Source organism: Diorhabda sublineata, chromosome 2 (genome assembly GCF_026230105.1).
Source record: "Diorhabda sublineata isolate icDioSubl1.1 chromosome 2, icDioSubl1.1, whole genome shotgun sequence".
Taxonomy (NCBI): domain Eukaryota; kingdom Metazoa; phylum Arthropoda; class Insecta; order Coleoptera; family Chrysomelidae; genus Diorhabda; species Diorhabda sublineata.
The window spans coordinates 34,698,668-34,711,769 of NC_079475.1; the positions used below are offsets into that span (position 1 = coordinate 34,698,668).

General features: G+C 33.5%; 2 protein-coding genes across 2 annotated transcripts; one reads left to right on the plus strand and one right to left on the minus strand.

Moving 5' to 3' along the window:
• The first annotated feature begins 5,706 nt into the window (after positions 1 to 5,706).
• LOC130452792 (S-phase kinase-associated protein 1) lies at positions 5,707 to 6,730 on the plus strand. Its single transcript, XM_056792239.1, has 2 exons — positions 5,707 to 5,854; positions 5,941 to 6,730. The coding sequence occupies exon 2, from the start codon at positions 5,941 to 5,943 to the stop codon at positions 6,427 to 6,429; it is 489 nt and encodes a 162-aa protein (XP_056648217.1). The 5' UTR covers positions 5,707 to 5,854; the 3' UTR covers positions 6,430 to 6,730.
• Positions 6,731 to 8,445: 1,715 nt separating this feature from the next.
• LOC130440822 (26S proteasome non-ATPase regulatory subunit 1) lies at positions 8,446 to 12,912 on the minus strand. The gene is made up of 3 exons (XM_056774177.1): positions 11,306 to 12,912; positions 9,622 to 11,102; positions 8,446 to 8,673 (listed from the first exon to the last, which is right to left on the minus strand). Exons 1-3 carry the CDS (start codon positions 12,793 to 12,795, stop codon positions 8,603 to 8,605), a joined length of 3,042 nt encoding a protein of 1,013 aa, XP_056630155.1. The 5' UTR covers positions 12,796 to 12,912; the 3' UTR covers positions 8,446 to 8,602.
• Positions 12,913 to 13,102: the final 190 nt, after the last annotated feature.

Consider the following 13,102-nt stretch of genomic DNA (forward strand, 5'->3'; position numbering starts at 1 on the left):
AAAAAAACTAAAAAACAAAGTTTTAGCGTATTCTTTCAATCATATCTTTTGTCGTGGGTCTGTTGGTGTAAACGGAATATTTTATTCAGCTCCCCAAATACAAATATAAGTTAGGTTTGAAGATCTGGGTGGCCAAATAAATAAAATATCCACATCCACATATCAGGGTATGTTTGATCTAAAAAATGCCGAACATATACGGAATAATGTGCTGAACAACCATTTCGTTGTTCTTGTGAGCTGGGTCACAAGCTTCAGCGAAGTTTATAAAAAAAATTATGAAGGATGGATATACTTTCAATTAGTAACATAATATCACTTGTGGTTTTCCTAATTTCCTTTCCCATTTTAATTTTCGGACTATACTTTCTAAGTCTTCAAGTATGACCAGAGCTGGAGAAGGAACCATTTGTAGATTTCCAAAGCAACAAAAGATGGGAGTATTCATAGTTCATAGCTACATTTTGGGTGACCAAAGGGCCGTTGAACACATAGGCCTTCAGATAGGCCCATCGTACCCCGCTTGACGTTCAGGCTCTTTGGCTTGAACCCATTATGTCATCAAGCAAGCTGTGGGGCTTGTCCAAGTGTTTAAATCGCGCTCGTGTGAGTGCAGAGCGGGTTTCATCTACCTCTATGCATCAACAGCACAACGGATCGTAGAAGATACTCCTAGTGTGAAGATGGCATCTTATAAGGCAGTGTCCCGTTAAAAATTTTGGTCACTAGTCAGATTTCGCACCTGTTTAGTTGGAGCTATTGTTTGGTGTGAGATGCACAAGGTGTCTCTATCCATTTCTGCCAAGTCCTCCTTACTAGTGGACCGTTGAGAGACGCGATAACAACACTTTTAGCTAAACCAAGGAGGGGTTCTGGGCCCATCGGTGAGTTCGCCGATCCTAGTCTGGCGAGTGAGTTCGCTTATCCTAGTCTGGCGAGTGAGTTCGCTTCATCGTTGTCTTTGTTGCCCGATTGATGAGGTACTCAAACGAGCTGGATCTTGCAACCATCACTCACCCTATTTTGTAGGACTTTCTTGTAATTTCCTACCCATACGTATAGACGGCACTACGAAACAACTAATCCGAAGAAAAGTGCGTTCATTTTATTTACAAGAAATACATTTAGCATGCATTAATGGAGACGAAACAATGCCAAACATTGGAAAGAAACAAATTGTGGAAAACTTCACATAAATTAAACTTCTTTTAGGAGAAAAAAAAGGATCGAAAAACTATGCGTTGAATGAGGTTTCTTAGAATTTATTTCAGATGCTACAAGAATTACTATGAAGAAATATTCCATTTTTAGGGTGGGTTTAAAGCAGCCATGACCTATCGTCCATAGAGAGGATAGCATAAAATAAAATGGACGTTCGTGCATCTCCTGCAAATTCAGTGAAAGAATCGAAAGCCAGCTTTCGAGAAATATGGCATAGATTCATGGCATAAGACTATCAAGCACTTGTAAATACAATGTCTAAGAGAATCCATGACGTTACTCCAGCTAAAGGCGATGTAACGCAATGACAATGAATATCGTTAATGTTAGTGGAAAATTATTTATCTGAAGTAAATGTATATATAATTATTAATATTGGTTGTTAGCTAAATTGTTGATGAAACCCTTGATGAAAAATTGAAAAATCTTCTGCATTTTATGACCAGGATGTTTTTTAAAATTTTAAATATTTGCCAATTGAAATGGGACGGGGCTGCTTAATAAAACAAGTTTTGAGAATATGACAAAGAGACTAAACGAGGCAGAAACATTTGCTTTATAATCTTTATGATAGTGATGGGATCAGATGAAAAACCCAATGATTACAAGTTTTATCTGGTAAAAAGCAGGATGTATAAAAGTTTCTATGTCTATTCGTCTATTAAATAGCCACATGTATTAATTATACAAAAGTTTAATTGTTGAAATGGAAAGAGACCTTTACAGTTTTGCCCACCCTGAACCGAATAGAATACATGTATAAAACTTAGCAAGGGAAATCCATTAAGTGAAATATTGTTCATAAATTGGTTTATTAAAAAAGTGCTTCAGGATTTTTTAATCCCCATAATTAGTTCATGAATTATTATATGGTCCCACTGTATAATTTGCTGCTGCGAATTATAATTATGAAAATAAGCTTGGTAATGTGTTTACTTCAGTTTCAAAGAAGTTGAACATAATTTTCTACTTATCTGTCTATTTGTGTTCAAGTTATAGCACCAAAAATTCGTTCCTTCTGCAACTAAGTACATTTTGCCACTTTAGAGTTTAAATGACAACACAAAGAGCATTAAATCCTTATTAGGTTCATTGGAGTTGAACTATTTAACATTATGAGTAATTTTCATTCACAGCAAACATTACAATAGACAGTGTAATGTCTTACATAAAATATGTTTCTTCTATAAAAAAAAATAATCCAAAATCGCCTATTAACCACATCAAAAATAACGAAAACTTTTGTTATATAATTTACCCGCCACAGTAAGTAGACATTTTCTATATAGTTTGCGACAGACCGACACATTATTTCAGAACATTAAGTTCGATTGTCAATAATTTTTAATATATTAACCCTTGTCCAGATATCTATACGAGCAGTTAATTGACACTAAATGAATATGTAGGAATCGTAAAAATCGCTTATATATTCATTAGATAATATTCATCAATAAAACATTGAACAACTTATATTGCCCAAACTCCTAACGTATAAAAAGCCTTTTTCATTTAGAAAAGCATCTTATATGCTAATATTAGAAATCTTCGGTTTTAAAAATTTCAATGTTTGAAATACACACAAGATACCTTAAAAGAGAAAGACGAAGATGTAGTAGGTCGTAATTAATGAAAAATCTAACAAAATCTTTAATTCAGATCAAAGGTAATAAGTAAATTTTAGTACTACAATTTAAATTGTATTAATAAAAAACGTCATATTCGAAAACACGCCCTTAGTCTGGTCATTTGGTAATTTCACCTAGGAAGGTTTCTAAGAGTTTTAAAAATTGGTGATTCTATAGATTTCGACATGCTCTTTTTGAATTTTCACTTTGTCGTCTCGTATGTTTGCCACTCGCGCCAGCATATTACGAAAATAGCAATAAAAAACTCAAATACTCAACTCAAAAAAAATAGTTCTGTAATAAATTAAACTAGAGAAAATTTCCTAAAATTTATGCTCTAACTTTTTTTCTGTAGAATCTATAGTTTCAACGTGTCAAGTGTTAGAGGCACGTTTGTTTTTAGTATACTTCCCTCGTCACCCGAACCATCGATATCTCATTGAATAACGAGACAATCACCTTCATCTCCAGCTACAAACACCCCCACCAAACACTTTCTGACGATCTTCTTGAATATGAATACACTCTCCCTAGAGTCATCATAATAGGTGACTTCAACTCCAGGAATTCTCCCAGATCCATCAGATGAAACCTTACCACACACACTTCGTCGATCGTTGGTGCTGCAGGTTTTCTGCGGTTTCTCTGTAACCTGGTGAACGTGTTAACGAGGCAAATGGTCGACGATGAGGAATAATGCAGCCGTAGCTGTATCCACCCGCCCCCCATTGAAATTTTTCAAAAAGAAAAAAAACCATAAAATTTCCAAAAAACAAACAAAAAAATCCCCAAATCGAGAATAACCGTTTTTGCTTACTAGAACTCACTGCTCATTTTGTTCTGGCCAATGGTCGTTCGCTTTTTCTCCCTTCCAGCCAAGACAGTAAACACAACCCCAGCCCTGCAAAGGAGCAACCCTTATATTAGAGACAACTCTAACAAACCTTCCTGCTATACTATCTATAAAGTTAATGTATTCTTCTTCGCCTCGTTATTCTCGATGAATCTGGTTGTGAAAGTTCTTCGTCTTCGGTACCGAGAGAAAGGTCACAAATAGAAATTTCTTCCGTGTCATCAGCTTCTTAGTAATCGTCTTGTCATATGTTGGCTTGAGAATAAATTTTGTTTCTTCCTCCTCATTAGTGTGAGATACCAATCATCAAGAGCAATTGGCGCATATAACGGAGCACCTAACCTAGCATTTCTGCATTCACAGGCTCCCCGGCATCCTTTCAGAAATTAAACATTTATTCTGGATGAAGAATTCTCATAATAATCTTACTATTGCCGCTAAGTGACGATATCTAAATGTGAAGCTAATATTATAAATTGGTGGTATCATCATAGGTTCCCACTCTCCCCCACCTCTTATTTGAAGACATAGACTAAACTGGACTGGAGCTTTAAGGCTGCCTCTAGTTTCATCGGAGAAGAGTATCCGTTTCCAATCATTGATGGTCCAATTCTGATGTAGTCTTGCAAAGTTCAATCTATGAACTTTGTGTTCTCTGGTAAGCAACAGGTTTTGGGCTGGTCTTCTGTTGCTTAACCCTGCTTCATTTAAACTTCTTCTAGCCGTTCGAGACGATGTATTGATAATACGAACATCTGATAATTCATTCTTTAGCAGACTGCTGGTGACTCTCCTGTTTCTGAGAGCACATTGTCTCAAAAAACGATCAATTTGATTAGTGCAACGTTTTCATCCTTGTTCTTCGATGATACGAACCCATTTCATTAGCCTTGCTATGCGACTGATGCTGGAACGATGTCTTCCTAACAAACCAGCAATATATCGCATTGAATATCCTTCATTCAGGAGAGTCGATGCTCGCACTGTCTTTCTTTGGCGGCTCATTTTTTACTTGATATACTTCCAAATGATTTTCCAAACATGTATGAAATAAAAACAATTACAATCAACAGCTTGCTTCTAACAGAAACTTTGCTTTAATCGGCACTTTTTAATAAAATATTAACACAGTTTTAAGCTTGGTTTGTGCAGCCAAAATTAAAAATTACCATTAAACTAACAAATTAAATTACTATTTGAAAGACACTGAAATGGTACTTGTAGTACATGCAGAAAATTAATAGTAAATTTAAATTAAAATTAAACTAAGAGTTTGCCAGCTTTTAATTTCTTAATTTAATTTTGTGAGGTTATGAACACAGAATAGGTTAGGTCAGTCTGTATTGGTGGTATTGTTTTGTGTGCAATATCATTGCTCTTTGGTTGTGGAAATATTATTTGTGTTAATGTGCCGATTGCCGCAGTGGTGTTTTATTTTTAAAACTGATATAAAATAATAGGAAAGAGAAATGTCTGAAAGTCGGCAATATCCTTTAGACGATGGAACACTGATAGATAGTGTCAGGGGCTTTCCACATTTTTATGAAAAAAAGTATCCATACTGGGAATTTCTGTTGTTTCACCAGTATTTTATCCTCAATTTACTGCATAAACCAAAAAATCACCACCAATAAAGTTTAGTTTAATGTTAATTTTAATTTAGTTTTAATTTTTGCTGCATAAACCAAGCTTTAATCTAAAGCGAGGTTTAATACTGTCAAAACAAGATTTTGTGATACTATAGTTAAGCCAAATAATAACTCACTGTCATAGGTCTACGGCCTACTTGTCGTACAGTGAGTTATGAATAAAAAATAATATCGAAAAGAATATGAGTGGTACGTTAATTTTGTCCAGAAACTCAGTTGAAATCCACCCTTGCATTTATTTTATAATTCTAAAACAGATTTTTATGTTTTCTTCATGTTAAATATTGTAGTGAAACATCTACATATATAATTTTTCTATGATACTTCAGATTTGCCATTCGTTTCATACCAAGGTATGTTCTGTGGTTTCCGCTGCTACTGTCACTCATTTCATTCTGTTTATTCTTTGATCGCCATTTTAGTCAATATTGTGGTAGTAAACCGAACAAATAGGAAAATTTGTGTAAAAGTTGGACCCTAGTAAAATCCACTTGATATAAAAAGTGAGTATTGGTACTATTGAATAGTTAATTATAAAAAAAAAAGATATATGAAATAAATATTTGTCATTTTTCCAATATCGTTTCAGATGCCAAATATAAAATTGCAATCATCCGATGGCGAAACCTTCGAGGTCGACGTAGAAATCGCGAAATGCTCAGTTACTATTAAAACTATGCTTGAAGACTTGGGAATGGACGATGAAGAAGAAGAAGTAGTTCCATTACCTAATGTAAATTCTGCTATTCTGAGAAAAGTTATTCAGTGGGCAACTTACCACAAAGACGACCCACCACCACCAGAAGATGATGATAACAAAGAAAAAAGAACTGATGATATTTCTTCGTGGGATGCAGATTTCCTAAAAGTTGACCAGGGTACTCTATTTGAGCTGATTCTAGCTGCCAATTATCTTGATATTAAAGGATTGCTGGATGTTACATGCAAAACAGTTGCAAACATGATCAAAGGCAAGGCTCCTGAAGAAATTCGAAAGACTTTTAACATCAAAAACGATTTCACAGCTTCAGAAGAAGAACAAGTTAGAAAGGAGAATGAATGGTGTGAAGAAAAGTAATTTATTGATTGTTTGATATTTATGTGAATATTGTAATACCATATTAAATGCTTACTTAAAATGTTATTTGGACAAAGATGACTGTGCTGTATATTTCAGAAAGATTAAATTCATAGTCTGACAGTTCATTCATTAGGAATTTGTATTTAAATTAAATAGTGTTTTTCATAAAATAGTATTTTTCTTCATTATATTCTTTACATTGAAAAGTTCTGTAAGTAATGAGATGATCACACTTTCGTTGATAATTTCTTCCATCTTACTTGGCTATTTTGAAAAATACATACTATGTTGATGTAAATAGTGAGCTTTTTATTTTGACTTAATTTCAGTTGTATTGATAAACTTTAAATAAGAGAATGACAAAAGCAATTCCTTTTTTTCTCGTGAAAACCACTTTTTCAGTTAAATGATCACTAATATTCAATAATAAAATATTTATTTTTATAAAATTAGACATAAGAGTGACATTTAATTCAAACTGATTCAAAATTGAATTTTATAACAAAACATGCTTATAAATACTTTTAACACTTACATTGAAAGTGATAATTTTATAAATAAGATTTTTTGGATTTATTCATTTACAGTGAAATATGTATGAACAAAATTAATTTGTAAAACATTAATTAGAAAATTCTGCACATTTGTCATTAACTTGTTTTAATAAAAAAACTAACATTCCCTCATTTTTATATTTAATATTAACAATGAAATTAAAACATTTGCTTATGCAGACTCCTTGCAAAGATAACGAAATTTTTTTCAGTTTAATGTGCCTCAACATTAATTGATTAAATATAGGAGTGTTACAAAATCTATTAAAGTACATAAATTAATTATATTTTCTCATACAGCTTGGCGACTTTAAGAAACTTTAGGATTTTCATTTCTGTCTGGCAGTTAAAGTGAAGTCAGTGAGGATGTGCTTAACAGACACAGGAACGTGAAAACTTTGGCAGACAGGACGACATCAAATAGCAGTAAGTTAGGTGTGGTTGATGTGGAGTCTTCTTATTGTCATAGCTTCTCACCTACTCAAAAAGCTTAGGGGCATGTGAGAAGTAGATGGTGGACATTGTATAGTGCTGTAGTACCTTTGCTCCATCCTGACATGTATTGTTGCTACTTGAAGATGGTGCTAATGCAGAGTACTGTTTATCGCTATTTGAAGATGTTGCAGCTCCTAATTCAACAGGAAGAATGCCTCCAGCAATTTTATTTTATTTCGAATGGAGTCCCAAACGTACCCCTCAGCGACTGTTGAGGACCTCCATCCTGTGTCATTGATCGTCGTCAGATTTGCATTTGAATTCACAAGATGCTGACATAATGTATAGTTAAATATCACATATCACCGACTCTTTTAGACCAGGAAATGGATTATTTTGGCTCTGGAGTTACTTGAATTTTTTTCAGAAGGTAGGAAATAGCCCAAGGATCATTTTCGATATCAGGTCACCGTGGTTGCCACCTCTTCTCGAGGGTGGAATTTTTTTTACATTCTGACTAGAGGAATCTATGGAAAAGTAATTCTAAGAAGAAAATGTTCTTTATGTTTTCTTCCTAAAATTAATATTTTTTCTATAAAGGGGGTATTCTGGTTCCAGAAGCCTAAATTTTAGGCATTTTTGAGATGGAAATGAAACTAATTTTTAAAAATTCGTTTAAGGACATATTCTTAAGGGACTAAGCTTTGAAAATATGCAAAAAAATCAATTTTCTAAATTACAATACCCCCTTAAAGTATGTAAATGCTGCGATAATTCTAATCGATTCAAAATTTTCAACCATATCACTATTACTTAGGAATTGAGCAATTTTTCTTATTACACCATTATATGTTGCTCTTATAATCATATTAGGAGTTTAGAGCAACTTTAACTCTAGTTCATATTATATTTGTTGCAAAAGGATCTGAATCCACCATATTTGGTCCCCAAAAGGATTTTTCCATAATTCAATAAATTTCTAGTTTGTTTAAACCTTGAACAAATGCCAAAATCAAAGACTGTACTCAGAAAAAATATTTTTTATCTCATTTTAGAAAAGTATGCAAATAAAAAAAATGATTATAAATGAAATTCTAATAATTTAATTTCAAGTGTTAACAAAAATCTAATTTTAATGATTATTAGTAGAATACAATAATAGACTGAATGAAGAATTATGCCTAATCCTCAGTCCATTCAAAAGGTTCTGGAGGTTCTGGTTCTTTTTCGTCTTCGCCTTTAGGACCAAACGCTAGAAATAAAAAAAGTTGTTTTAAAATGATTTTAATGCTGCTGAAATAGTTAACCTAAGATAGTCATGATGAAAAGTAAAATGTATAATAAAGCCAAAATGAAAATTTCATCCCCTTGGCTCGGGTGAGTTTTTATTCAACCCACCATGAGAACTACCAAACAAATAACTGAAGATAAAAAGAAGACCAAAAACACAATTAAAAGGTATATACATAAATATGAATGAATGTCTTCTGAGCTAGAGACTTCAATGTTAGTGTAAATCGAGATGATATGTTATAAACTGAAATTAGTAGAATTCAACCCTCTAATTTAAAAAATTATATTTGTGATCATCTGTGAATACACTCACGTATATTCGAATAAAATTCCAGAAATATATTGTAACTAATTTTTTTTAAATTAATTTATAACAGAGCACTGAAACCTCAAAAGAGCAATATTTTATTTAGTGATGAATCTGTACAAAATGTTATTGTGATTGGAAATCATATTACAAATTACAGAAGTTTTTGAACCGCATGTGGTACTGAATGCACCCTTTATAGGAGAGATATTATGCATTGGAATGGGAAATTGCAACTTTAGTTTGGTTCGAAGAAGATCAAGGTGTAATTATAAACTCAATACTCTGAAGATGTAATCAGAGCAAGGGCAGACTATAGACAGTATTAAATCCAGAATTGACTTGCATTTTTTTATTAATAAACGAAAATTTTATTTATTATTTTTTTATTTCTATTAATATGATCCATAAGATTTAAAAAACTTCAAAAGCTATTCCAGATATTTCAATAAAATTGGAATCTTTTATACATTAAGTGTTCTAGCAATACATTTTTTAGTAAGAAATCTGTATATTATACATTGAACTTTTCTATCAAAATTTTCACAATTTTTTTTTCTTTACAAGTTTATATGCTTGATTATAATTTGAGTAACATACCTGCTACAGGTTCAACTAATTCTTCTTCTCCGGATTTCAAATTTCTAACCATAATAATACCTCCAATAGAAACATCCTTCATAGCAACATGTTGACTACTATCATTAAGTGAGATAACTTTCAACTGCTGCCTCATTACTCTTGCTGGATTTTGTAATATTTCAAAAGCCGGTTCTGGTTCCTTCTTTTTCTCCTCTTTTTTATCTTCTGTGGATGTACCCGCTTTTTTATCATCAACTTTCTTTTCTTTATCATCAACTTTTTTTTCTTTGTCATCTGCCTTTTTTTCTTTGTCATCTACTTTTTTCTCGTCTTTTTTCTCTTCAGACTTTTTCTCTTTATCATCTTTTTCTGTTGGCTTTTTATCATCCTTTTCTTCATCAACTTCCATTTTTTCATCACGATGTTTTCGTTCATGATCTCTCCTACGTTGCCTAGCTGCTATACTGAGAACTGCAGTTGTTACCTTTTCTCTTTCTTCGCGCTTCTTTTCTTCCATAGGAGCAGGATAAGCATAAAAACTAGGTTTTGCGTTGGACTTGAAATCTAATTTAGGCATCTTTAGTTGTGTGTTTAGAGCAATAACACACGTTGGTGTAAATGCCAATGCCAAGCAATGTGAAAGTGGAAACCAGTACCAATACTGGGTAAATACAAGTGTGCCTACTACTGCCAGCATATTTGTATGGCCGGTTCTCGACTGTAGAGACAAAGTTACATTTCTGCCTCCAGCATCAATTATACCTTGAGCTAATATAGCTCCAAATTTAGCCATAACATCTTCATGTTTGTTAGAAATAACTTGAGCATAAGTTTGTCTGAAAAATGTTACTTTGGGACAAGTTTGTTCAGTTTGCTGTATTAAAATCATAGCAGAAGCAATCAATGCACCTTGCCTGACAAAGTTCACAGGATCAAACATAACCATTGGTTCGAGAAGTGCAATTGCTTCACGCAAACCAGTTCCAGCACAAGCAATACCAAGAGCCATAGCAGCACCATAACGTACATGAGGATTATAACTTTCAGCTAATAGAGATACTACACTTGGGCACTGTTCTGGAGTTCTGAATAATAGGAAGCCCAAAGCTGTTACTGCCGCTCTTCTTACATCATCATTTACATCTGATACAGCGACGTGAAGTAATCTTCTTATTGCTTGATTATGTCCAGTACCACAATATGCCATAGCTAATGTGTACATACCAGATCTTCTTAATATTGGGTCTTTATCAGAAGTTAGCTGCTGAATCAACATATCTGCTTCTTCTAAACGACCATACATTGTAAAACTAATTCCTACAGCTAATCCGCGAAGAATCTTTTCATGTTGACTTTCTTGAGCATATGCTACCATATCCATTATAGTGGTTGGATTACTAGAACCCAACATGACCATGCCCATAGCAATACCAGCTGCTTCTCCGGTGTTTGCATCATCTTGGTATAAATTGAACTTCAATTGTTCATAGACATCTTGTCTGTAAAATGAGAAAAAAATATCAAGTATGGAGTTCTGAAACTATTGATGGTATTTATATTCAATATACTGCTTAGTACCACTATACTAACACTCAAAATTCTACTGTCTATTTATAATCAAGTTATCGTCTTCAATAGCTAAATACCTTAAAACAGTATAATTGTGAATGTTAGTGTAGCAGTAGTATATATTTCTCATTACCTGTTAGTACCCATGGCAGCTAAACCAAGTCCAAGACATCCACCATGCCTAACCATTTCATTTTGAGCATCTTTAAGCTGCCCCAGCAGGTAATCAATTATGTTTGCACCATGATTAGCATGAATTAGTCCAAGAGCATAAAGACCCCCTCCTTCAGAGTAACCAGAACTAGGTCCAACTTCTTTGGGAAGATAACTTTGCATAAGTGTCAGGGCTTCTTGTTCATGACCTCTGTGTATAACACCTAGAGAAGCTGTAGCAGTCAACTTAGCCCAATTCGTTGCTCTAGCTAACCATTCTAAATTATCTCTTAAAAATTGATCACTAGTGGTACCACTGTGCATAAATGCATTAGCAATAACTGTTGCTGTATGACAAATACTAACTCTAACTGTCTCTTTAGTTTGTTTCAGAATAAGTAAGTCAGCATGATTTGATCTAATCAGAAATTGTAAATGGAGTTCAATAGAAACTTCTCCTGCAAGAATAGTATGAAGTTTTTCAATTCGCTTTTGATGCTCTTTGTCTTGTTCAGATAGACTTTCTATAGATTTTTTTTCTTTTACTTCAACATTTGTTGAAGCTGCTTCTCCAGCTTCACTAGATATAGTAGCATCAATTTCACCAACTTTTGGTTTTACTTTCTCTTCCAGCAATGACGGCAGTGGAGCAGTGGCCCTTAATGCTACTAGTATTCTTTCCAAGAACTGTTGAGTTGCTGATTCATATAAATCAAAAGCAATTTGGTATGCCATAAGTTCACTATCTTCCTTACCAGTTACCAACTTATCCAAAATTTCAGCTACAGAAAGAGGATCATCCAAGAAAATAAGACATTGGCACATATTCACATAATCAGGTGTGGCTAATCCTCTGTAAAGGCCAACAAGTGATCTTAGTACAGTATTTCTAAATGCACGATTTTGAATTAGACTCATAGCCACCTGAAAAGCATAAGTTAACATGCTGCTTATATCATCTGCCTGTGTAATAGATGCTTCAAAGATATCCATTCTTCTGGTTTCCAAAGCAAGTCCTAAAGCTTGCCGATACTGACCATCATCAAGGCAACGCTGAAACATTCGATTAACAATAGCTTCAAGCCTATCATCTATTGGTTTGGCATCTTTATAGCCTTCAGCTAATGCAATACGTTGTTGAGTATAATAGTCGATACATTTCGCTAGAGTTGTTTCTACATATTCACTACGAGCATTGACATCAAACAAATCACCAGCTCCAAGAGCATATGTAAGAGAGTCTTCAAATGCACCTAAATGATAATATACTTTACTTGCTACTAATGCTGCTAGCTGATGTTGTTGAAACACTTTATCTTCGTGCAAAATTTCTATCTTCTCAATAGCTTCAGAAATTTCTGGCCAAAATTCACCCACTATAGAATCCAATTTCTTCAATGCAAACACTTTTAATTCGGATCGAGGTTCATCCAAAAGGGAAATTATTCCCGCTGCAGATGTAATATTCATTTTGTAGACTGTAATTCCAAAAAATACAATTTTTAAACCTATCACGTCGGAAAAAACACAGTCATCTAAGGCATGTTCTTAAGTTGCTCTTCAAAATTTTACACCGCATTGTTCAATATTAATAATGACGTCATAAAAATTTTTGCTGGTTTACTCTGAAAATTCCAAGAAGTTTTTCCGCTATAGATTATATTTTGAAAATATATTAATTTGGAAATAAAAAAGTGGCAAAATTTTTGACTTAATTAACAAAACAAATCTTGACGATTTCATAAGCCGACAAATTTAATGACATTTGTAACATTGA

Coding starts and splice junctions, on each gene's coding strand:
- LOC130452792 (XM_056792239.1), top strand. CDS start 5,941: ATGCCAAATATAAAATTGCAATCATCCGATGGCGAAACCTTCGAGGTC.
- LOC130440822 (XM_056774177.1), bottom strand. CDS start 12,795: ATGAATATTACATCTGCAGCGGGAATAATTTCCCTTTTGGATGAACCT. Junction 11,103..11,305: donor GCTGCCATGGGTACTAACAG/GTAATGAGAAAT, acceptor CTCATTTTACAG/ACAAGATGTCTATGAACAAT. Junction 8,674..9,621: donor ATTAGTTGAACCTGTAGCAG/GTATGTTACTCA, acceptor TTTTATTTCTAG/CGTTTGGTCCTAAAGGCGAA.